Source organism: Hippoglossus hippoglossus, chromosome 11, assembly GCF_009819705.1.
Source record: "Hippoglossus hippoglossus isolate fHipHip1 chromosome 11, fHipHip1.pri, whole genome shotgun sequence".
In the NCBI taxonomy this organism is placed as follows: domain Eukaryota; kingdom Metazoa; phylum Chordata; class Actinopteri; order Pleuronectiformes; family Pleuronectidae; genus Hippoglossus; species Hippoglossus hippoglossus.
In genome coordinates, this window is record NC_047161.1 from 14,356,834 (window position 1) to 14,384,018 (window position 27,185).

At 43.1% G+C, this 27,185-nt stretch overlaps 1 protein-coding gene across 1 annotated transcript in view; it reads right to left on the reverse strand.

Annotated features, from left to right (window-relative positions):
• Positions 1-27,185, reverse strand: part of csmd2 (CUB and Sushi multiple domains 2) — a 242,841-nt gene that overhangs the window by 95,450 nt on the left and 120,206 nt on the right. Inside the window, exons 8-17 of the mRNA XM_034599719.1 lie at positions 25,811-25,898; positions 24,686-24,810; positions 19,284-19,405; positions 17,071-17,174; positions 13,688-13,800; positions 8,475-8,657; positions 7,053-7,243; positions 6,745-6,880; positions 3,555-3,749; positions 1,277-1,415 (exon numbers count right to left, since the gene is read on the reverse strand). Coding sequence (XP_034455610.1) covers positions 1,277-1,415; positions 3,555-3,749; positions 6,745-6,880; positions 7,053-7,243; positions 8,475-8,657; positions 13,688-13,800; positions 17,071-17,174; positions 19,284-19,405; positions 24,686-24,810; positions 25,811-25,898 — 1,396 coding nt within the window. The remainder of the gene's footprint in view (positions 1-1,276; positions 1,416-3,554; positions 3,750-6,744; positions 6,881-7,052; positions 7,244-8,474; positions 8,658-13,687; positions 13,801-17,070; positions 17,175-19,283; positions 19,406-24,685; positions 24,811-25,810; positions 25,899-27,185) is intronic.

Consider the following 27,185-nt stretch of genomic DNA (forward strand, 5'->3'; position numbering starts at 1 on the left):
AAAATATCAATATTTACACGGTTGGAAAATGTGTGTTTAAGGAAATTAGCACAAACTGAAAAGTGGTGTGCTTTTCATTTATGCCCAAGGGCCTCAAAGTGGGTTAATCAAATTTTTGGGATAAATGGCCAACGCTAAGTGTAATTTGGAATTGATCACAGATGACAAAATACATACAAATATTTACAAATCCACCAAATTTGAAACCAACTGGATAGATCCCCAAAAATTTGATGAATATATTTATGAAACTGGTGTGAAATTAGCCTGAAACTGGCCTGAAAACTGCCTGAAACCTCATTACTCAAGTGAAAATATCCCTGACGTTAAATATCAAGTCAGCTCTGAAGAATTATTTGGTCTTTGTTTATTTATCTACATGAGCTGAAAGGTCACTGCCGCCTCATGTTTCTGACTTTGACGCTTGAAGGAAACTTTAAGCTTTTAAACCAACTTGTTAGCTTTTCAACATTGTCAAACCAGGACGGTTAAAATTAAATTATTTCCAATTTGCACACGTCTGAGCTGTGGGAAATCCTGAAGACATTTGGCACGCTTTGGTGAGTGCATCTGTGCGAGCGCGCCCGCGTTGGCGTGTGCACGTGCGCGCGACTGCGTCCGTTCGTGCGTCTCTGCCTTTGTTGCCAGAGCCACTTCATCTTCAAAGCCATGAATAAATTGCTCAGTTTCGGAAGCATGTCATCTAAATGAAGCGGTTTGTGATATTTTATTGATGTTACATAAAAATTAAAGAGCAACAAACATTTATGTTGTATTCATTTTGCATGGCGTGCGATCGTGGCGGGGATGGGGATGAGATGGGCTCGCAAGGATGAGCTGAAACGAAACACTGATGTAGCGTTTGATCCAACGACTGTATGTCGCCCTCTCTCTCTCTCTCTCAATCGGGACAGAGAGGGCCTCCTCTCCCATCTCCTCGTTTCCCCTTGACAGACCATCACCATTTACATACTTGCAGGTCCTGGTTGGATTTCTTTGTGTGTAGATGTGGCGGGTATAGAGTGGGTATCAAATGAAATACTAATGGGCACTTACTAAATAAAACATAGTGGTTTCCCAATAGGAGATGTATGTTAATGTGCATTAGATCAAGTGCTTTACCCGCAGCGATGGAAGACAGATGGGAAGAGATTAAAGCAAGTGGAGATAAGCACGCACACACGTGTTGAAAATAAGGAAAAGCGAGAGAGAAATTCAAACTTGTTTCCAAGCGTGAAAAAAAAAAAAAAGAAGCGATGCTATCTGGGTGACTCACTTGTCGAAGATGATCTTAATGGGGTAGCCCGGAGGAGCCTCGATGATCCATTCACAGTTAAGGGCCTCCTTATAGAGTTCTGGCCAGCCGGGGGAGAGGATGATCCCAGTGGGAGCCTTCAGATCTCCTCCGCATGGGGCTAAAGGAGAGAAACGGTACAAAAAAAAACAAAAAAACAGCTGCTGTATGACAATGTCCATATATGATCCCATGCACTCATCCCATTTCTTTAACTGCCGGGGTCTATTTATTGTAAATTGGTGACAGCACTTGAAGGTTAACCATTCCGCCTAAGACCGGGCCTGTTATTGCGTGAACGCCCTGCGCACACATTATGTGTCGGAGCGACTGCAGGAGCTTCTCCCCCCCCCCCCCCTACGCTTTTTGTCTTTCAAATCTGTCGTTTAACCCCTTCCCAGGAAGAGAAGAGGTGTCGCTGTCGCACCCATCAAACGGGGAGCGACAGAATATCCCTGATCGTTAGCACAAAAGACACTTGAGCACGTCGACCCCTCATCTCGCTTCGCCGTGCGCGTGCCGATCCTCGACCAGAGCGCACGTGCAAAGCGGAGGGCTTAGTAACAGTGCCAGCTCCTCGCTCTCTTTGAAGAGGAATGATTTAATCAGCCAACTCAGCATATTGAAGGACATCTATAAAACGCATTACGCTACAAACACCGGGGTAAGATAGATGGTCTCGGAGGAATACAAAGCTGCTCGGGCACACGGGGGGGGCGGGGGGGGGGTTCCTCCTTTGCATATGAGTGGTGAACTAGATTAGACCCCTTCAGACTCCTAACCATTCAGTCCAACAACCTACGCTGGTTGAAGCTTAGCTTTATCGTAGCATTGTTAGCCATATTAGCCTGCTATGTTTTGCTGGAAATAGTTTATTGACTACGGAATCAGGAAGTGGTAGTCACAGCTTGTTTTCTGTCTTGTCTTTTTATTGATTATTTCCCTTTTAATACACTCTATTTAAATGTTTGATATTACTCCCTGTAATACATCTGCTCTCTCTTAGATTTCACTATTTTATTCTCTTTTAAATGTATTTCTCTTTTGTTCACATTTATTTAGCTTTGAACTCATTTTTTGAATTTCTGCCTTTGATGTTTCCTCGTTGGTGTCTTTGGGAGTTGCGCGGGTGTGCGTGGGCAGCTGGGTTTGCTTGTGTTTCTTGGGGATGTTTTGCCTTTAGGTTCCTTCTTTGGCTCGACCACCACGAGTGGGTAGTTACATAGGTAAAGAAACACAGAGGTTAAATGTCTGGGTTCCATCGAGGTGCACCGGCAGGTCCAGGTGTCCATGGGCACTTGTAGGAGTTTCCTAAGTCCCTGTTTTTACTCAATGTTTAAATTAAAACAACACGCTGTTATTTAATCAGTTTACAACAGTCATATACAAGCTTTAAGAGCGGCCACCTGGGTGGGAAAGAAAGAAAGAAAGAAAGAAAGAAAGAAAGAAAGAAAGAAAGAAAGAAAGAAAGAAAATATATGTTCATCTTTCTCTTTCCACCTCTGCATATCTATCCCGGTGGTCTCTGGAGTTTTACTTATCCACTCAAACTGCAGTTGTATGTAGAGATTCAGGGAATTTTGTTGATTATTGACATGAAATTATTTTAAAAAAGCCACTGCAGCAAACAGACATTACATTATGTCTTCACAGAGCCGGGTGGAACGATGCTCCACCGCTCCTGTGTCAGCTACACCTTCACGTGAGGGTTTTACTTTGTATTTCTGCAGACGTGTAGTTTTATCTGAAGGTCTCTTAGATTTCCAGACCTTATCTTGATTTCTACATTTCATCTTAACCTCCATTTCCTGATGTCGTTGCCTGTGATTTCATGGCTTTTTCATTCGTCGTCTTTTTTCTGGCTTTTTTAGTTCATGTAATAAAAAAGATCACATTCATGTTTAGTATCCGTTTGGTAGAGTGGTTGTATTATATTTTACTGAGTCAACAAAAATATTGTTTTCACTCAGGGTTGCCCAGACTTCCATACGACATGTAACTATGGCAACAGCAGCGTAAATATATCAACACATACCTGTGTAATATTGGATAGAACATATTGGATAGAACATATGGAATAAAAATCCACTCAGCTAGTTAATATTTACAATAACTCTGTCGGCAAATCTTATGATTTTACTTTCCTTACATCAATGTGTGTCCCCGGCGTGAAGCTTCACCTTTTGTCACATAATTAAAAAAATTTAAAAATCGGAGGGTGAAGCCAAAACGTTGCCGCGGTAACCCCTCCCTTACCTACCTTCACAACGGGGGACAGCGTTATCCCACACCACGTTGCCATCCTTGAGAATGCAGGAGACGGTTTGAGAGCCGTGGGTCTTCACGAAGCCCTCCTCGCACAGGAAGGAGATGGAGCTGCCCAGCTGAAGGCTCTCACCGAAGCGCTTCCCGTTAACCGGGACACCGGGGTCTGGACACTCGTTGTGGCGAAACGCTGTCGGAAACAACCCAGAGAGAATACGGCATCAGTGTGAAGGTAGAAGCCAGGAGAGTTTCTTTACTAATTCCAAAATATAAAAAAAAAGGAAATTCAACTTTAACAGTGCCACTCTTTTGAAAAACGCTAGACGAACAGATCACATGCGATTCTGCTGCCATTAATCCTTGTCACACATTGCATTTTCACTGCAAGGATTCTAATTTCCATGGAGAATCTAAAATAATTACCCAAGTTTCTCGACCAAACTTTTTCCCTCCACTGTCAGCACTTAGTAATGCCGCCGTTTAACAAGAAGAAATGAGTTTCACTTAGTGAGTCACATTGATTCAACCTGCTGCAGTAATTCCAACGCGTGGGAAACCACAGCGTATGCAAATCGTCGGCGCCAGATGACACCGCTGAATGATACGTGGAGCAGACAAACGGGGGAAATTGTTTTCACACGTCTGCAAAAACTTTACCTCTCAGGCTTCTTAATGAGGAGGTACGAGTGAGAAGGGGCCGCGCAGTCACTATAGAAGAGGCATAACCCCGGAACAAGGCATGTAAACAAATACATCACCTGCGCCTCTATCTCTCTCTACATAATTTCTCACTCTTGTACACACACACACACACACACGTGGCGAGGTGACGCGACGTGTGGGTGTTGATAAATCCCTCTTCTGCAGCCACTGGACCCAAACAGAGTGCCCGCCACACCTCATCCATCACGATCATCCTATTTATTAACAGGCAAAAATCCCCTCAATACAGTTTGGCATGTCCTTAATTAACATGAATGATGGAAGTTGTCTGCTCAGCCCCGCAACCCCCACGGAAAAAAAACCTGCAGTTAGACGCCGCCGTCGTCAGGAACCAACCGTCAACTTCAATTAACCGCTCTTGACATTCATTCGCCTGCGCAGCATTGGTTATTTATGTGTTCATCTAACTTGCTAATTATTGCATTAGTTGCCACGTGTGAGCCGCGCCGTGGCGTTACACAGACACCTGGGCCGAGCTGATGCTGTGAAAATGAGCTGGAGCCCACGACCCAAGAGCATTCTGGGTAAGCTGAGGTATGTTGTTAGCATATTCAAGAACTAAGAGCAGGAAACAGAAGCAGTCTTGAGGGCACAATGCAATTAGAATTAGATTGCATTGGTTTAAATGAATATACAAATACGGATGAGTAAGTCTCCACGGCTACAATAACAATAATCATTATATTAAAGTAACTTCCCCTCTGAGTTTTGGCTAAGATTAAAAAAAATGCCTTGAGAGCGGAGTGATGGGAGGCGGGGCTAAGACACCTTCCGCCGTTTGCTGGCGGCAAAGACCACGGTCCTCCGGAAGCGACTGAAACACTGGCACAAGTGACCGGTGCCAAAACAACTGGGGCTAAACCTTGTCTGAGGGGCATGTTGGTCCTGAGCCGGTACACCCGCCGGCACAGGGGGGTGTCTCAGCCAGCTGTTCAGTGTGTGTGTGACAGACAGCTGAGGGGCAGGAGAGGATGGGGCACACCTCTAAAGGTAGACGATGTGCTGGTTGAGGGATTTAGTTTCAAGATAGATTTGAAAATCAGCACTTTTTTCCAATTTCCTACTTATGTGCGGTCACTGGCGCTAGGGGGGGCTGCCCACCTTTGATTGGAGGGTGGTAACTTTGTTTGTTAACTGACACTATGCAAGCGTTGGTTAGATAGATAGCATTATGAGTATAAAGTATTTATTGTGAAATAAAACCAACATTAATGTATTAATCAAAGAACAGTCGTATAATTTACTGCTCAAAAAACAAATCTAAGTGTGCAGTGTCTCCTTAATACTACAACTATGGGAGATGCATACATAAATGTGAGCGGATCAGACAATCTTGTGTGCATATGCCGGAGCAGTGTGTAACTACAAAGATTAGTAACTGGGACATTTTGTGCAGTTTGTAGACATCCCGGGATTAGAGAGATAAAATCTTTATTCGGTAAGATTAATTTAGAGATGCTGTAATCTCCGTGAGACTCACCTTGTAGAAATAAGGTTAAATAGCGCATTTATTTTTTATGACACCCAGTTAAAAAAAAAGAAATGTTACGTGTATTTCTCATTACATGATTTTAAGATTCAGTCCTTTGGTTCAAAGGAAATTAGGTTATTGTATTAGCAAGGTTTCATATTAACTACAACTGTATTTCTGGGGTTTTATAAGTCCATGTGCACTGGACACTTCTATGGGAACGACCATAAATACCATAACTACCTAACCAATAACTATTACTACTAATAATATGTTCTCAAGCAGCTAAATGCCAGAGTCTTCTTCTACTATACTGAGCTGGACCAAGGGTGAGAAGTACAAACTAGAGGCTATGAAAACAAACTGTCTAAATAAAAATAACATTTTATTGCGTGCATGAAATTGACTCGCACCCTAATCTCAAAGACAAGTCGTACTGAAACAAACCTCCCGACGGCACCATAACTATTTATGAATAGCTTTGTGGGTTTATAAGGTTAGGGCTGGACTCTTTGTTCGCAGATGCTTATTTTGGGACGTGTAAAACAAATAAATTGCACAGATTAGCCTCTATTTCACAATAGAGCACATGCGTTGAATACAATAATTCCGCTGCCAACCCCTCACGGTACAGTATATCCATGAAATGGGCTCACCAGCACGCAGCCAGCCTGTGCTGTGTAAAGAGTATAAAACCCATCCGGAATTTCCTCAGAAGTCAGCAGTTACCCAGAATAGAATTTAATGAGCGCAGCCACAATGGACGTGTCAGGTAAGGGTGCCGCATCTTTGTCTGGGTTCTATTTATAAGTCTCTATCTAGACAATAAAGACCAGTTTTTTTGTGTTGTGTCTTTTCTCTATATGACTATGCATGTGAGGGTAAGGACGGGTGGAAGAGTGTATGCACTCTGGGGGGGAGACCGGAGTAAACACAACATCCAGTCCAGTTTGTTACAACCTTCGAAAAACTCCTCCACTGAAGTACTTACTCGTAAACGTGATGTTGAAGCCTCGGTCTGTGTAGGTGTGGTCAGTCAGGAACTCCAGACGTGCCACGTGGGCACTAGTTGTTATGGGAGGAGGAAGGACGTCACCGGAGAAGGTTCCCAGGATCGGAGACTCAGCCTGACAGGCAGGAAGAAGGGAAGAAGAAGAAAGCCTGCTGAGATCGTACACATGATTATACAGGCTGCTTTTCCTACTGAGAGCACAGTAACTGACAGACAGGCCAGTGGATGAAGTTGCACAGAGAAATATTCAAAATAACTGAGGACAGCAGCTTATAACCCGTCACTACCTTTCCTCCATCCTTGATCGAGAGGAAGTCAAACTGTTTCTCCATGCTGAGATCGTTGAAGGCCAGATTGATTCGGCTCTCGGGGTTGGAGATGATCAGCCACACACAGTGCATGTTGTTTCCGTACTCCTGAGGGTAGTTGGGAGACAGCAGCACCCCGGATGGAGTGGTGAAGTTGAAGAAACAGGAAACTGTCGGAGTGATGGAGAGTTGAAGACATGAAGAATGAGCATTGAGACAATATAATTCGATTTGACTGAATCTGAATACATCTACTTCATAAACCATAGACATCTAAGATACCTGGGAGGAAGTCATATGGACACAATGTGTTATCTTGTAGAATAAGTACATCCAGGTGTACGATGACGTTAAACTTGCTAAGAGCACATTGCAACTGTAAAAAAAGAAACTCGTGAATACCCAGATGCAGAAGCAAAGTGTTTAATGGAAGTTGAAGAAAGTCAAATTTCCAAAAATGGTTAAGTTCAGAGGTAGGCAGAGTTTGGACTCCTCTAAAAGGGGGAAGTGATTTATTCAGTCCCTCATGACTCTGCATGCCTCTCATGACACTTTTGCCAACACACTGACAAACACAGCATTGACATCAAACACACCTGTACACTTATACTTTGTAAAAACAGCATCAGTTGGTCTTCGCAAAAAACAAATGACTATAATTGTTATTTTCATATCGAGCGGGGGAAGTGAGATCCGATCACAAGATGTCACAGGAGACACATTCAGGACGCATTTTATCGTCGGGTGCGACGAGACGAACTTGTGATCGACTCTCTCAGGGCCGATGTCTGAACAGCACCTGAGGGCTGGTGAGGTTGTTTGATTGGTCGGTTTAAACTGGTGTAAAGTCCTCCTGTTGGCTTGAATCAAGGGGATGCGAATAAATATCTCTAAAACCTAATGCACACAAACAACCTGGCAATGACAAAAAGACAACCCTGCCGCATTGTGTCTACACGACTACGACATATTGTTAAATATTAATCAAATAAACATCCTCTCCCTTTATTATGTAGCCAAACTGACTCCGGCGCCAGGAGCCACTGTCAGTCAGCTCAGTGATGTTTATCTAGATACTGCGGCTTTTTGTCCACCCCTATTATCTCATCAATAATACAACAGAGGGTATTATCTGCATGGTCAGCTCCCTTTTACTTTTTTCGCCCTCATCCTCCAACGCTCTCACGCTCGGTGTTTGTCTTTCATGGCGTTAATTAGCTAATAAGCCCCCCTATTGTTTCAGAATCCGCAGCCTCTGCTCTGCAAACTGTAGGGATAATCTGACCGTTTTATTATGCAGCCCTCCCCGCACTCATCGGCATTCATTTATGCGCCGCGTGAGCAGCGTTGTCCCTGTGCGTGTGTGTGTGTGTGTGTGTGCACACGGTGTATGGGACTTACAAACACAGCTGGGTTTCTTCGCCGACCACTGGTTGTTCTTCTGGCAGGTGATGTTCTTCTTGCCGACCAGCTCAAAGGCAGGCAGACACTCGAAGTACAGCCGGTCCCCGTGACGGAAACCTGCCCCCTCCCGTTTGCCGTAAGCTGGGATGCCAGGATCTCCGCAGCTGCCCTGGTCGATCTCTGCGTGGTCAGGAAACAGGCAGATTACTTACTATGCAAGCCGTAATGATAATAAGCAATTTCAAGAAGGGAAACATTAGTGTGGGTTGTATAAATAAAGACCCGTCCTTATTACCTGGTGTCGTAGTGGAGATATAAATTTAAAGGTCACAATGTAATTTGCACAATCCAGCTCCCTGACCGCGCTCACTTTAACTCCTATATTAAATGAAATTGTAATGTCATAGCAAGTTATATTTAACACCATTAACAATCAGGTGGGGGCCTGTAGCACATGAGAGGAATATTTTCTCCTCTTTTGCCCAGAAATATAGATATATATCAAATAGAAGAGGAGGGGAGGGCTTCTCATCCGAAGGTTATTACTGACTGTTGCCTCCAGCAGATATTGACAAGATGCAACTGCATAGATAAGAAGTGATCTGGAGATGCAGGATCGCACGTTCCATCCAAAACATATCAAACAGGGCTATATTCCGCTTTCAGGCAAATGTGAGTTCAGCTGTTTGACACAACATGTGTCCGTAGAGCGCTGAACGTGTGTCCCGGGATGACACATCTTAGAGTAGAGAAACAAAATAAAAAGTTCTTCCCTTGCAAGAAGCATTGAAGGTCACATAAGAGGAGGAACAGAATGTGCTCTATGGATAATCTGTGCCGAGCATGAAACGAAACGCAGATTATGGGATATGTTGCTTCTTGTGTCCTCCAATACCGAGATGAATAATCAATCTTCATTTAATATCTGTATGTTAGCGAAGGGGACAGGATTTATTTGACCTTGATGGACATGACATGATTAACATGGACATGGACTTAATGAAAGTAAGAAAACACAACAACACCAACATGGTCTTGTTTAGCTCTTATCTAGAAAACCTTCTATGAATTTTACATTACTGAAGAAATATATGACAAATGGAGTATTTTTTATTTGGAGGTTTTATCAAAGGGATTTACAGTACAGCAGCGAGTCGCATTCGCCCGTCCACACCCACACCTTCATACAGCAGCGCTTTCTCTATCACACACCGTTCATACACTGTCAGTGCAGCTGTCAGGGGCAATTTGGGGTTCGGTATCTTGCCCAAGGACACTTCAGACTGGAGGAGACGGGGATCAAACCCTTCTGGTTAGTGGACGACCCTCTCTGTCTCCTGAGCCGCAGCCGCCCTGTAGATCCAGTGTCTTTTCGGGAACAGATCGAGTTTTTTCTTCCTACAGTTCAGTCTTCAGGTGCTTTTCACCACTTCTTTAGTTGATTTGTGGAAACACCCCAAAAAAAAGTGCCGGCTCATCTGATGCACACCGGGACATTAGTGCAACACTTAAATCTGATTATCGACACTATCAACTGCTTGTTGCAGGTGACTGTAGCATTAGAGCTTGCGTTTCTCTCGATCAGATGTGAGGGTTCTGCAATCGTTAGAAGTTGGGTATTGTGTAAAAAAAGTCATCTGAGAGTCCTTACGTGAGCATGTCCTCAACACTAAGTGAAGTTGAGTAATGTGTCCTCAGCTGGAGAGTGTCATCAGTCTGGTCCTCACCTCAGCTCCTCCGTGTTTTGCATAAGAGATATTGTTCCTGTCTAGAACCTTAGACCGGATACATATAACTGAATGGATATTAGCAATTAACTATGGATGACTCAGTGTGCGGGGGTCATTACAGGCTGACAGGAGAGACTAGCTTCTATACTTCATGGCGATAAAATCAACGTGACGTCTCAGGATGGATTTATTTTTTTTTTTCTCCATTGGCGTCACCTTTTACCCCCCCCCCCCCCCCCCCCCCCCCCCCCCCCCACACACACACACACACACACACACACACTCGATCATCTTTCAAAAAGTCTACCTTATCTGTATCTCTCTATCTCCCGATCAAATGTATCCCTCCCTTTACTGAGTGCTCTCACTTGCACTGGAAGCTGACGTACGCACTTTCCGTCAGAAACGCACAGACACAGACACACACACACACACACACACACACACACACACACACACACACACACACACACACACACACACACACAGGCACCTCCATGACCATCCTTCGCCCTTAACGCCGCACCCGCCCAATTTCATTACGCCGAGATTTATGCGCATCCCTCTCTTTCACTCACTCTTCTTTCTACTTTTCCCGAGGATGCAGTCTGCATGTGGGAATGCTGAGGCATCCTATCGAGGGCTTCCAGATGGGGAAACACAGAGAGCGAATAAGATCATCCATCCAGGAAATGACGGCAGGGCCTAATACGGTTTTAAATCGCACCAGGGGTGATGCTGGGTATAAATCCATACCCGGCCCTAATGATGATCATCATTTAGAACACATATTTAGAGCTCACTGCTGTTTGGATGTATGGCTATCCTGAGGCGGCCTCACTCACAAGACAACTCATTGATCTTACACGTGGAAGTCACCTTTAAAAAGGAGGGGGACGCCGAGAGCGGGTTTTAAGCCGAGCCTGAGAGGAGAAGGAATGACGGGGGAATGTGCGAGATCCAAAAGAAACCAGATCGGGGAGGAGAAACCGGCTACGAGCGCAAAAACCACACGCACTGTATGACCCAATCATACAATCACTTGTTTGACACTGCAGCAGATTCACGGCAGCGTTTAAAGTAGAGCTTTGGCGAAAAATGGAGGATATAAATGAGAGGGGCCTTTGAAGTGAAGTCTTTTGTGGACTGCGTTAATCTGCTGTTATACACATGTTAGCGGATGTATCTGCGTCATCGTGGATGAGACGATCTCTCAGGCGCAACACACACAGAGGCAGGACAGAGCGAACCTGCGCTTGATTGTCATGAATAAGGGAAGAGACGTTTGTTGTTGTCCCCCCCCCCCCCCCATCTCCTTGACATTCCAGGGTAATCCGAGCGTTGTTATGGCGCTCAAACTCACATTACTGTCAACAACTGCGCCGCAATTGCTCGAGGCTTAGGATCACACAGGGACTTTGATAGCCAAGTATATTTGTGTAACACACTATCGCACATAATACCTTGATGGACTCCATATACCTGCAGTTCCATTTGGGCCTAATTCTATCAGCACCATTTGTGGGAATGGGATATATTTGGTAGTTTCTCAACTTATTGTAACTTTATGGCCCAACATGCTTCATCATGAACTCTCTTCTTGCTGCACTTTACCGAATCTAAACCCCAGACTGATACTGAAGAAAAGAATATAAAGGGCATCCGGTGCCAATCCAAATCACGACGCAGATTTCAGTTTCTCATTGAAGGAACGTGGCATTTTGCCGTGTTAAGAACTGAAAGTGTATTGTACTGGGGTTAGGTTAACTTATTATGTGTGCAATGTCAATTTATTTATTTCTGTGTATTTAGGAGTTTTCACACTTCACATGTTCAATCTCAACTTTCAGTGTGCCTTTGCAATAAAAATCTGTTCTTATCGTCAACCTTCGTTTTTTGTGCTTTTTGTAAAAGTACGGATTAAACACCGGCATCAGCAAACCCCAAACGAAACCCTCCCCTATGACCTCTGTGTCCTCGATGTTAGCGCCCCTCCTGCTGGTGCATGCATTCATACATGGTGCATCCTGTACATCTAATTGTTTTCGCATTACACACACTGACAGTGTTGGTAAAAAGCCCTACAGTGGTGCTTTAGCCCTGCACATGATTTTCTTTGCAAGCATTGGAAATTCATCTGAAAGATTGAGGCCACTGCAGAGCATGTGCAAAGATGCTGATGGGTAAAGAGGAAGTGTGTGTGTGTGTGTGTGTGTGTGTGTGTGTGTGTGTGTGTGTGTGTGTGTGTGTGTGTGTGTGTGTGTGTCCTGGCATGACGACGTTTGCAATTACACTTGATGATCAGCCTTAAAATACAAGTAATTGAGAATGCAAATTAGATTTCGGGTTGCTCCAATCTGGGAGGTGAAGTGGTTCAAAGCGCCTCTTCCCCTTCATTAAGTAGAACTCATTGTTTTAATTACACTTCGGTGCAGCACGCTGCTCCACTTTCTCTGTTATTTTTACTGATGAAAAACAAGCATCTGTGGGCAAGTGAGAAGACGCGCTGTGCTTCGGAGATCAAACCTCACACACACACACAGAGACAAGAGAACACACGCGCACACACCGATTCGCAGACTCCCACCGTCGCTCACTTTTGTCTGATCTCATTTTCACACGTGCATGCCAACATATACACAAATTAATTCACATTTGTTGAAGTGTAGACACACACACACACTCTCAGATTAAGCAACGGGGCAAATGTGTCATCAATCTGCAGTGATCTGCGGTGACAGCTGATTGACTGTTTCTGAACAGTTTATTCCATGAAGTAACTGCCGCAATTTGTGCATAGTTAGTATTGAACTGTCAATTTGGGGTTTCATTTACCGACAATCGTTGCTCGGAGTCGGTCAGAATGAAAAAAACAGCTCACCTGCAGAGCTCCTTTGTGTTTGCATTGTCAAAGAGAGATCTCTATTCCTATGTTTTATTGAACAGCTCTGTAATCTAGCTGCCAGGTGGCACACGTCAGGTAGCAGGGCTTTAAAGCACCTTGCCTATTTTTCTATGACACTTCTAAGGTCCTTTAAGTCGTTTACTAGACAGACGCAGCATCTCTAATCCTCGTGTTTTTGAAAGCAAGCTGAGGATGATCAGAATGCAGGGAAGGGCAACAATGTTACAGTCACCTGAAGCAAAATGTGTCGGAGCTCATGATGTCAGGGAGTCGCAAGGCGGAGGGGTACATGACCCAGAAAAGACATTTAATTCCACTCGAGGTCGTCTACGAAGCGGCGAGACAATATTATTGTTTCCTAACTGACTGTTTCTGTGAAACTTTGAAATGATGAAGCACCTCAGGGTCATCTGGAAAAAAGTTCCAAAGACAGTAACGTCACAAGGATGCCACTTTTATATAACTTTACCTCTTTTAAAGCTATTTGAGAGTCAGTTGAGACGGGGGAACCTCAGACAAGCCAAGTTTTTTCGTGCAGCAAGCGGGGCCAGCCAGGATGTGTGAAGGCTCCTTACCTTCGAAGGAGACCTTGAAGCCGAGGGAGCCGCTGGTGTCGTCTGTTTTGAAGTTGAGCCACATCTGGTGGCTGGTGCTGACCACGAGGTCTGGTGTGGTGGTACCAGACAGGCTTTAAAAAAGAGACAAGAGGACAACAAATCCCTTTAATGGTGGTCATGGAAATACCGGATGTTTGAGCTACATTTAAGCGTGTCAACTGTGAAACCAGGATAAGTTGTGTGTTATAATAATTATTATAATATTATAGTTATTATAATATAAGCATGGTTTGCACTTACTGCTGAGATCTAGAGTCACTGCTTTTGAGCCCAAGGTCACGTTTCTACTCCATCATTAAAAAAAACTTAAAATAAAACCTGACGTTAGAGTGACACCAGTGAACTTTTTAACACGTTAATGTGTTGTGGATTTAATTTTAAATAGATAAAACTGCCATACTTGCCCATCAATCTAAATTCAATAACCCATAATTTACAAAAAAAAAAGAAAGTCAGTCCCGTCAGGTGCATCCTCTTTGCTTAAATTATGCTTGAGAGATCTCTGCTTTGGTTCAACTGTGGCCGAGCCAGAGTCCAGACTTAAACCCCACTGAACGTCTGTGGAGACCTGAAGTCCGTAGAAGCTTCCCATCATTCCGAAGAAGCCTGAGAGGCTGTGCCTGGGAAACTGGGATAAACTTTCCAAATCCAGGTTTTCAAAGATGGTAACAACTTTACCCGAGTAGACTAAAAGCTAACTTCTGCCAAGGGGGCTTCTAGAAAATACTGAAATATGGTTCTGAATACTCAAGTAAAATAATTCAGTTTAGAACATGGCAACTCTCTCGAAGGTTTCCACATTTTTTCCCCCTGTTACATTGTTTTTTTTTTCCTCAGTCTAGTTGAGGGTTAAGGGCAGAAGATGTGCCACCTTGTTAATCCCTATAGATGCGAATCATGATTTTTGAATAGGGGCTTTACAAATCACAATTTGATTGATTGATTGATACATTTGCTAAAATGTTGTCAGTGTGTTGTGACTAGGGCTGTCATGATACCAAATATTTTGTAGTTGATAGTACGATAAATCCCTTGTACTTCAACACACACTCCTTTATTAAAAAAAATATATGAACATAAAAAAAACAAGACTGGCTATGTGGCTATGTTTTAACAATATTTAAACATTTTAGTATCGAGGGCATGTCTGTCACTCTTGGACTTTTACTTTCAAAGTATTTGAATACGTGTCTCAAACTGTAGCGCGAATCAAACAAACACAAATTAAGCGTCAGTAGTGTACGTGGCCTAATAACTTCTGATTAGTGTTGGTGTTTACTGCTAACATGTAAAGTGAGCTCAGGTCAGAGGGGACACTGAGGACAAGTGGCGGGGTAATACAGCACAGGACAGGGACACTGGACATGTAACATGTGTCTGCACTAATCCTTAAGCAGCAGTGGCAGTCCGTATTGTCTCCGGTACTATGAAAAAAAGAGTGACGTTTTCTTGTGGCATCCCCTAATTGTCATTGTGGTTGACAAGGAGGTACAACTATTTATCCATCAGCAATTCAATCTACAGCACAATACAAGATGCAGGAGAGGAAGAAGTGTATTTTCTGTAGCTACTGTAAATATTCAACTATCTGACTTCCCCCATCAAAGATAAGTGCTTTAAAACTGTTGCAGGCACTTGCAGCCTGTGAAAACCCTCTAATGCTAAATTGTTGGTGCCAGGAAAGTGGGAAATGAGGGCAGGATCAGTCAATGCCGCAGACGTAATTTAATCCTATCTGAATAGTAATTCCACCCAACTCTAATTACTAAGTGCATAGCTGCAGAGTAAGTGATTAAGGGTTCTACTTCCAGTGGCCGTACATGGGAGTAGCAAGGACGTAGTGTTGGACAAGTCGGGTCGGTGTTTTGTTAAATCTGTTTCTGTCAACTCGTCTCTGCACGTGTGGGAGGAAAGACTAAATTGTTTCCTTGTTCGTGGAAGCACAAGGGTAGAGTTTGCATCCCCTTTGACTTATACATTCCTGTATTAAATGCTTTTCAGATGAAACCTGACCATACAAGAGGATGACCACCTGACTAACCAACACAATGATATTCACTTAACATCACATCACATTTTCTTTCTCTGAGCTATTTCATTATAAACAAGGAACTGAATCACACTGGACACCGTGTCATATTTTATCTGCAAGATAATTGTTATAATGCACATCGGCCTCTTTAAGGTAATCGTCTTCCTTATTACAATTATGTCCCTCCCGCACGAGGACATCATTTTCCTGATGGAAATGAAAAAAAAAACACGTTTGTGGAAGATTCACACCAAATTGTCCTTTTCCATTATCAGACTGTCACTGAAAAGGGTCTCTCAAGTGAGGGGAAAAGAGGGCACTTGATTGGTTGTGACTCACTGCCTATTAACCAGCACATTTATGACTGTGCTGCTGCGGGGGGGTTACGCGCCTCTGACCGTAAAGTTACAAAAGAAATAATTCCCTTCACTCCGCGCACGCTTGCCTGCACCGCTGATTCACAAAAATATAGTCCCGAGTTAAACTGCGCTGATAGCTGCAGTATATTCTCCGGCTCGAAACCGCTGTGGTTTGTTTGTGCGCGAGAGGCACGTCCAATGGCAGAGTCGCTCGCTCTCTTTGCCCGTCATAAAGAAGTCCATAACGGCAGAGGTACTCCTTAATTGAATAGATTAGGTCATTTTCAGTTTGTGCGTGGAGGGAAAATATTAAAGTGAGAAAAAGCTTCACACATCACCGAGCCCCTCCTCCACAAACCTTTCCCTAATTTATCTCCCCACCTCCTCCACTTCCATCCGGGAGAGGCAGCCGCGCATAAAAATAGATCTATAAAAACTTTATTAACGTGGTAAATTCCAGCACAATTAATAACAACATCCTGTGAATTGTTAAGGAGCATCTGCTATTGCAAACTCCATTAGGGTGCATCAATATGCAGTTTGCAATGTTGCGCCACATGGCTGTGATCTTGTTTTTAACATCGAAGAGAGTGATGATTGACAATTGCGGCATCTATTTTTCATGCACCACTGCATCAGGTGGTGATGAAATGAAAGAGAAAGAGTACAACAGAGGGAAAAGGGCTGGAGGGTAAAGCGGGGAGCGAGGGGTGCTGCTGGGTTGCAGGGAGAGTGGAGGAGGAGGGAGGAGGAGAGGGATGTGTGCCAAGAAAGAAGAAAGGTGAGGAGGAAAGAGAAAGAAAGAGACAGAATACGATTACATGGGACACGAGTCGCAAAAAATGAGAAGCGCTGCTGGAGAAGGTGGTGCGGAGTAAAAAGCCAGAGGAAGTTAGAGAACAGACGGGAGATTAAGGGGCGAAGAGGTGGAGGTCGAAGGAGTCACTCACACGTGGAAGATGGTCTTCTGGTCTCCGATCACCTCGCCGTCTCCCACCGTCAGGGTGTCGTAGCCCCGCTCTAGGTCAAAATCTTCAAATGTCAGCTTGATCACCTGGACAACAGCGGGGACATCGCCAAGACAACCATAAGTGGCAGACATTTCAAACCCCTCCCATCTGTGACTTTCCATCCCTCTGTCCATGAGTCTGTCATCTCTCAATCTCCTCTGAGTAATTGTCTATGCTCATTACACGCTGTGCATATGGTATCCAACACACCTGTGCTTTGCTTTTCATAAATTTCCCTTCTTGCAAATACTCACGAATCTTCATTAAATATGACTCCAATCAGAATCCAACGCCTTTTTCCGGTGTGTTTACTTTGCAACATCTGACTTCCAGTCTGGCGATTATAAACTCTCTCCCGATAATCCGATATCTGATTGCCTGCCAGACGCTCTGCGTGACCCCTACTCTTTGCTCATCAAATCAGCAGGTTGCAGACACGTTTGTGGCCAATTTAGCCAGACGTACGACGACTTTTAAGCACATCGCAGAGATGTGGCAGGGGACTTCGGGTTGTCCGCAAGGTGAATATATGCATCGTAAAAGGTCAAAGGAAAGTTTTTTTAAAGATTTACATATTGGATTTTAAGTTTCGGGGAGGAAAAAAAGACACATATTCATTTCATTTTTTGTGAGTGTGGGAGAGAAGGTGAAACGAGCTAAGAAAAAATAATAAATGTGCCCTCGCTGAAGGAAGCAAGGGGTGAGTCCAATAAAGACAGACAAATAAATACGATTTCATTATGATAGCACATAATGTTGATAGATAAAGACAAAGGTGCGGAGTAATACGGCAGACTAAAATATATATATAAAACATTTTTAAAAGCAAAAGCAAAGGCAGGACTTGCTTTGACTCCGATTTTTAAATTAGCTGCCACTGATTTCCGCCAAATACCTAATGTTTTCAGAGGGCTGAGAGAGCAAGGCCTAATGAAAAAGCTTATATAAATGCAAATTGCATTCTGTCCTATGTTAAACCCGGTGCCTAATGAAAATTGCCAAGGTGGAGAGGAGAGATGGATGGTGTGCGGGAAAAATGGGTCCGATCACTCGATAAATAGAGTTTCATACCCCGAACTCATCTCACATCCGCTATTCAACAGGTGAGGCACAAAGGAAAGCAATTACATACATACACACATATATATATATATATATATATATATATATATATATATATATATATATATATATATATATATATATATACACACTTTATATTGTTTGCAACCTCTAAAAGTGTCTGTGATATATTGGTCGTTTGGGAACAAGAGACCCCAAGTGTCCCTGAAGCTGACGGGTAACGTCAATGAAAACTAAAAATGGCTGCACCCGCTGCCATCGGGACGTTATGAAGCAGCAAGAACCCACATTAGTCATGATGTCACGAGGTGGGATTTAGGTCTAGAAGAGCTGTGTCACACTCCCGCCCACCTCCCCGTGTGCGGTTCCGCCTCAGTCTCCCGCCCCGACCTGGCGTCTCCTCGGGCCGGGTCGGACGGGCAGGAATAGAAGCCCATTACGTCTCTAAACAGAAAGAACAGCCTCGCTCCATCTTCATCTGGACCAGACACGGGGCGAGAGACAGGATGCCTGCCGGGTATACCCAAGGGTGTCTGTGTGTGTGTGTGTGTGTGTGTGTGTGTGTGTGTGTGTGTGTGTGTGTGTGTGTGTGTGTGTGTGTGTGTGTGTGTGTGTGTGTGTGTGTGTGTGCGTGCAAGCAAGCAAAAGGTGGGGTTGGGTGGGGGGATGCGCCGTTATCGCGCTGCCTCTAACCTCACACGGCCCCTCCGTCACTCCTGCAATGAGCGAGCAGATTTGTACAACCATTTTGTTTGACTTCACAGAAGGATCTTTTGGCAGGAAATAGCAGCTGGGTGGCCTTGAAAACAACTTCAAAGTCAATGGCCTGAACAGAGCAACGATGACACATTTCATGATATCCTCTGAGCATGTACTCCAAACCTCTCCATTAGTCTTCTCGCCGTTTGTACTCTTCTCTCCTTTCCCTCTAACAGCTCTCTTTTGTCTCCTGTCGGCTCAGGTCCAGGGTTTCCCTTTCTTTCATTTGCCTTATCGCTCACATTTGTCCACAAGTGAGCTTTCAGTTGCTCAACCAAATAGCTGCACTGTTGCTTAAAATTTGCCTTTACCTTAGATGCGTCTGCGGCTGCGATGACCCACGTGCAGTTGGCGTTGTTGTCGTACTGGACCGGGTAGTTGGGAGACGTGATGACGCCGCCGGGTCCTCTCAGCTGACCTCCACACATTGGTGCTGCAGGAGAGGACACGGGGAGTTTGGTTAATGTTTAAAGACACATTCCTCATTTAGAATCCACAGAATGAAGCTGCGGGTCAAAGCCTGCGTTGGATTTCCTGTTAAATCCACAAGTCATGATGCGGTTTGGCTGCAGCTTGTGCAGAGTCATCCCTCAGCTACATCACCCTCCACACCTGTTGAGGTTTCATATTACTCATAGTGGCAATTGTATATGTTGGCTTGAATTATGTATATTTCACATTTTCTTGTTCCGTTCAGAAACGACCTGTGTGGGTGTTCGACACTCAGAACTCAGGCGACATGAGCATCCTAAAGAGCATCATAATGAGACGATCTGCCAAATACAACTGTGAAACTAGTCAAAATGCATTTCTTACATCCACATAGGAGGTTATGTTTTCCCCCGTGCGTTGGTTTGTAGGTTGGCTGCATTGTTTGTTTGTTTGTCAGCAGGACTACACAAAAACTAGTCAACTCAAGTTAAAACAGCACATTGCATTTGACAAATACAGTCTCAATGTGCTTTAATGACAGAAAGCAAAGATACACGATCAATATTTGGAATGACTTAACATATCATTTGAAAAATAATTAAAGAGAATAAAATAAATTAGAAACAAATAAAAGCAAATATAATAATATTGAAACATTTCAGGGAAAAGGGAGAAAATGTTACTATAATATAGTTCTTTAAAAGGAAAGTGACAAAAATATTGATTCAGGAATGATTTAAATAACTAGAATTATCGCACTGCAGTTTTTTGCCTCCGCCAACCTGTTCAGTTTCTGTGAACATATGAAGGTCAGTGTAACCTTATCTTTGACAACTGAAACACAGTAACATGAGGTCATTGTGACCTCGACCTTATTACGTCAAGGCACCAAAATCTAATCAGTTCATCTTTGAGTTCAAGTGAAAGTTTCCAACAAATTCAACGACTTTCCCGGAATAGTCTTTTACCACACCATAATACAAATCTTTTCTTTATATGTATATGTGTGCTTTTTGTCTGCTTTTAAAAGAAACTGTTGAAACTGTCGACCACGAGTCACGTGGTATAGAATTACAATACTGAACAGAAAAGGACGGATGGGACATGGGACAAAAAAAAGAACCAATTCAATTTCGACAGATCCGGACAAAAAGGGGCGGACACAAGATTTTCCCCCCACTGTCGATATGGCAGATTGGTGGAGGTATGTATGCACTCTACTGAGTTCCATTCCAGTTTAACTTTACGTGTGACTGACTAAGCTGCAATCAAGCATCACTTCTGAAAACTGGCAAATGGTTGCTAATGACATTGTGGCTATTATCATATTTTAAAACCGAGAGCAATCTAAACACAATCACCTGCACAGCTCAATTTAAAGACCCGTCTTGCCAATTTAATGTGGTGGAATTACAAAGAGATTTAATCAAAACCATAAATCATCCATCCATCCATCCATTATCTATAATGTTTTACTTTTCAGCATCAGCGTAAGAGGCAGGTTGAACCATAAATCACACACGTCTCAAATGTACTGCGATGAATATTGTCAGGCTAAGAAATGCAAGTAATTAATTATGACAATAAAACTAACTAGAGGATATCAGACTCTGCTATTGTTAAAATGGGTCACGGTACACAAAATCACGCCGTTAATAAGATTGGGTACAATCCGAAACTTGTGAGTTGGAAAACTTATCGTGATAGAAAAAAACATGTTTAATATACGTAATAAGTATCACACTTTAATATTCTCATTGAAACTAGTGGGGGAGTCGTTTTGGAAACCAAGCTTTTAAGGACAATGTGACTTTTCTTATCAATGCCTGAGGGTGTCTGCATGGCGGAACTATTCAAAAACCCCTTCAAATTAAAACAGAATTCGTAATGAGCACTTTGAGGGGCATTAGTGTGTACTTGTGTACAAATGTGGGGGGGGGACAACCTGAAGTATTTGAAAGGGCCTGAACCAGCTACCCTGATTTTAATGAGTTATGTCTGTAAAACAGGACCTTCGGGTGTTCGAGCCCCGCTCGGTGCTACACCCCCTCGCCCACCAAATCACCCCTATTAAAGTGCACAGAGAACTTTGCTGAAGTTAAGGGGAGAATAAAGTAATTAATATGAGTTGTGCTGACAGTGAGGGTGACCTTAATGAAAATAATACAGCACAGAGGAAGCCCAAAGAAGCAATCGCATCCACTCCTATTCCCTTTAATCATGAGGATCGTCATTGTGGCCGACGCGGCCCAGCCTGTGTGTTCAGCGACAGGCATATAAGTGCAGCGAGATAACCAGCAATCAAAATCAGTGTCACCAGCAAGAAAGTGTGAACGAAAAGGAAAACAGTGGATTTCATATCAAGAGAATCGTTTTTTGGCAGCAAGAGCTTAAGTCTTTTTTTCCAGTTCTAATGATAGTGCATTGTTTCGCCCTCTGAAATCAAACCATCGCAAAGCATATCACATGATGTGTCTTGTGCTGTGTATTTAGGTCCAATATTTTGATATACTCTGTAAAAGGGAGTATTTGATTATCTGGTCGGACATGCACAACTACTGCATTTTAGTATTTGTTAACTATTCCCAAACAGTAGTCGACTAGTTGATTAATCTTTCTTTTTGTTACGCGAAGATGATTAGATGCGTCATGAGAGTAGTTGTTCACATACTTGCTGTGCACTACTATCTGCGTACTAAGAATGCTATCATTATGAGTTTTACTCTAGGAGGGCGCACCGCAGAACTCGTACAAAACTAAGAAATTTGCATTTTTTTTAAATAAAAAACATGGCGACACTTTAGGTCTTTTGTTGCGCCTGTAGATGCATTGCCACTGATGTACCACTGCACCATGGTTAATCCACAGATGAATGACTGGAGTTACAAAAGTCACAAAACATTGGCAAGGTAAAAACTACGCACAGTGTGGTACGTAAAAGCACAATTTAAAAGCATTTAAAAACCGCCCACATAGCCCAGGATTTTGAAGGGTTCACGATAGCCAATTCTGATTTAGGACGCATCTCTTCAATTATTCCTGGACGATGTCTGATCTTCATTTTGAGGCAGAACAAAAGTGACAAAGGTTAAATGACGATGATGGAATGTGATATCTTTAAAGGGCAAATTGTGCTGACATTTTTGCAGGTGTCATGTCAATCTTCACTGTTTCTTTAGATGAAAGTGAAAAGCAGCTGATGGTGATAGTGGGGCCTGCACTCGGGGAAAAAAAAAACTGTCAGTTTTGTGTCATTATTTTAAATCAAAGAAGAACAGAAGACAGATGTGCCAGAACCAGGCCCTCGTCACCGTGTCTCATGTCAAAAATCCTCTTTTGTTATGACTGATAGTGTCTTAACTGAGATGAAGCACATTTAAATAATCCTTCTGACATCTTCTTAGTGCTGTAATTTAATTTAAGTGAGTCTAAGAGAAAAGTGGGCATTCTTGAATTTTGGACAACATGAAAAAACGATTGCACAGTGATTGAATTGCACAAACCCTGCAGGTGAATACAGTATTATCTCACAGAGGCGATGGTGTTCAAAAGCATGAATGGGGAAACTGGTACAAAATGGGAGACAGGTCTTTCCGGGGAAAAGGGTCAAAGCACATGAAAAATCACTGTAATGAAACTAAGGGTTCCAGGTTAGTACAAGTCAAACTTTACTGTTAATAACCTACAAATACAATCTCATATTTGCTCTTCTGCTCGTGCACTTCCTGATGCTGTGATTGATTAATTAATGTCAATGTTGGTGCATGCAGAATTGTTTACCCTAATTATTTCAACCTTTTTGGAGTTATCACTCAGTACTTTACAATTACAGGGCCATTCTATAGTAATGACAAAGCATTTAGTGCTGTTGGATCAATGAAACAACAATCAACCACCACCCACCAACCTTTTTTTTTTTGTGCATCTTTGGGCAAAAGGTTGTGAGCCCAAAGCTCCGTGAAGCTGAGGAGAGCAACTTCATTCACTGTGAATAACCTCTTTCACTTCAGCACATTGCTCCCACACTATCATCTCAAGCACTGTTATTAGAAATACACTGATTATAGCTGCTTAAAGGGGGAATGACTAGAAAGAGGTTATTTTGTATGGCTTGTGTTATCTTTCCTTTAAGATACCTCACTCCCGATGGTGCAGCGCAGTGTATTTAAACCCTATGGATCTGTTCTGTATAATTTGACAACTCTTTCTGTCTGCAGTGAGAGTGTTAAGATTAGTATTGACGTGCAGAGCTCTATTCAATTGAAACTGAAAAGAATTCCCACCTGAAAACGATGCCCTAATTTCTTTTAGAATGCATTAAATCATTAAAAAAAATATATATATTATTGAATATAGGATTTATATCAATATACAAGATCCAATTAACCAACCCCCCTTGGATTCTGGGAGGCGTGTGCACTGTGTGTCTGTGTGTGTTAGAGTGTGGATAGAAGAGCACATCAGGACCAGATGGGTCAGGTTGGGTTTGCAGAAGTTTTTTTTATTATATTCTGGATGGGCTTTGTCCCGTTGGCTGAGCTGTCTACTTGATGTTGTACGCTGAACATGCTTGAAATCAGGGAAATCATCTGAGATGGGTTAGGTTTGAAAAAAAAAAAAATGACTCTGTTAGGTTTTGCAGCCCGAGTCAAACTCTATGTGTGTGTGTGTGTGTGTGTGTGTGTGTGTGTGTGTGTGAGAAGGAGGGGGTCACTAGTATACACTGACCATTGTACAATGTCCCAATAAGGATTTTCACATTATTTTAGACCATTATCATTACAATATTGTTTTTCATATTTACATTGCAATTGCCATGTCATTTTTCACAGTGCAATTAGATTGTATAGAGAAAAAAATATATATGTTTCAAAGTCTGATGTACCATCGAAATAATTATACTTCCAAAAAAGTGAAAAAAACAAATCCAGTCTTTTGAATTCACTTCACTTTCAGGCTGAGAACTGAAACTGAGGAGAGCATGAACATCAGGAACACCGTACAGGGAGCCTGACCACTTTCCCTGCCTGTCACAGAGTGGTCAGAAGGAAGACATGACTGATGGGCAGCGCCGCGCCACCGTGGCTATACAGCAGGAAGCAAAAGAACACTAGCCAAAGGTCAAAGTCACGCCAGTCACCGGAAAATAACATAGAAGAAGCAAACGCATCACCATCACAGTTCTGAGTGTGGACATATAAATGGAGGTCATATTGAGAGTAACTCCATTACACACACACACACATGCGCATGGATGGACAACCCACAGGTCAGTCCTTACCTCTGCATATGGGCCGATCGTCACTCCAGCCCACGTAGCTGTCCGTCACTCTGAGACAGCTGATGCTCTTCGAGCCCTGGAGTTCGTAGCCCTCATCGCAGGAGAAATGCACCGTGGCTCCTCGCCTATACAGAAACAATAATAACATTAGCACCACAAACGTTTCCTGTAAAAAAAAAACAGCACTTAGCTGTGAGCACAGATGATGTATATGTAACAAGAAAAATACAAAATAAAGTACACATTAGCTGACTTCCTGGCTGTGATTTCCAAAAAGTGCTGCATTGTGGGAGATGGATGTTCCCCATTTGTCTCTGTTACAGTTGACCACTGCTCCGAGCGGAATGAAACTCTGTAATCCCACCGGTAATATCGGCGTCCCACAGAGGCAGCCTATTAACTGCAGCGGCTCAACTTTGTTTTAGTGTACACGTTTCTCTACCTGGTTTGGTTGCAGCGGCTTTATGGGGCGTGACGGTGGATAATGGGCAGTTCCTGATTTTGTCATAGTACCCAATAGTGTGGCCACATTTCCAGTGAGTCCTCCCAGCTCACTGCCGATTAAAACTCACATCATTAAAACTCACATTTGTAGAATTCCCCCAATTAATACTGAGACTGCTAATCTGAGACCTGTGTTGGAAAAAAAACCCCTGCGTGTTATAATAAGTCAATTCATGTTAAAATTGTACTTAAAAAAAAAGAACCAGTAATTTACTAATAATTACTGATGTTATTCATTTAACATAAGCTGAATGACTGAATCAGAAAACATTGTGTTGAAGGTTGAAGTTGCTTATTTGAGGAACCTTCGCACGAGATACAACAGAAAGGACTGAGGCAAATGAATGCAACGGAATAGAGAATGAAATGACCTTGATATGTGTTTTCACAATCCGTATGCCTTTATGTTGTGTAGTAACACTGCGTAGCTCATGGAAATAAACAATAGTCAAGTTATAAAACTGTAAACGCCTCAAAGACAAGTGAGGTTTCAAAAAAATGTTATATAACTTATTGTCTATTATTCATAATGCAGCAATCTATAATTATTTTATCTATTGAGTTAGAGATGGCACTTCATTACATTAAAGGCTTCTCAAATCATTCTTCACTTTATTTTACCTGAAGTCTGAGCCTTTTCTTTTCCCTCGATCTGGGATCCCCGGGTCTGGACACATGTTGTGTCCTTGGGCGACACCCATCTGCGACACTAATGGGAAAAAGACAGAGAAAAAAGGCTTAAGGACAGATTGGGTAACAGTTCGCTGAATTAGGGGAAAACTGACATGCATATTAAAATGCCCAGGCATTTTGCCAGGCAAGTCCTGGCAAGAGGGAATTAAAAAAACGCAGGGTCAGAATGGTCTAAATCCACATTTGCTTGTTTAACGAAAGGGGGAAAAAAAAGGTTGTTGCACCTGGCACATGGTACAACTGTGTTTTACTTTGTCTCTTAATTGATCATTGGTGTGTTTTGGGTGCGACAAACCCCAACATTCCCTTTAAAAGTCAGGTTGGTGTGCACTCGAACCTTCTCTGCAGAGGAAACCGTTTCCCTTTGAGCAGATCATCTGTGTGTGCACGTTGTGTGACCTCCTATATGTAAGGTGCATATTCCTGTCTTAAAGATGAGTCCCTAAAATAATAGTGACCACTGAGATCACTCACAAATCACTTTTCACTAACTCAAGATCGCAGTGCACCCACAATGCACCAGACCACATCAAATACGACCATGACACTCATGGGTGCTCAGATGGGTGCAGGTGCATTTATGAAGGCGCTGGCATGGACACTTGTTTTGTGCATTGCAACGCTTTGCATCAGGTATTAGTCAGGGCCCTCATTGTTCTCAGCGTGTTTGTTGTTAACTTCCTGCCCTCCGGTCGCCAATGATCACCTGATGCCGTTTTATCATTACAATGTAAGGTTCAAAGGCTGATGAGCAGAATCGGTGCTAAGAGCTCCCTTACTCTTTTCTTATTGTCAAACGAGTGCTTGATATTTGCACTGCACTTGCATAAATCAACTCGTTTAGCACACACCTTGACCCGCTTAACATTTCTCATCCAGAACATTTTATCCCCGGGCACAGTCCTGGTGCTGCTCGGTTAAATCATGTCACCGGGTGCAAAACAGTGGAAGGCAACGTGCCAGGAGGGGTCAAATAAACTCGGGCAAGCGGGGGAGCCCATCTGACGGACTGGGAGGGGTCAAAGGTCCGCGGGGGCCAAATCAATGCGACACCTGCTCATTGGCCACGGTCCAAGTTTGATGCGAGAGAGTAATGGGTTCAAAAGCAGAGGCTCGCTGCCGCTGCCAGGGCGAAAGAGAGGGAAGAGAGGAAGGACGGCAGAGGAATGAAGCTACTGTTGATTAAAAGAAGGAGGAGGCCAGTGTTAACTTCTTGACTGTCAATGTCATGTTTACTCACATCTCTACAGACGACACTGTGGTTTATCATATTAACAAAACAGATTGCGAACCCTATATATGC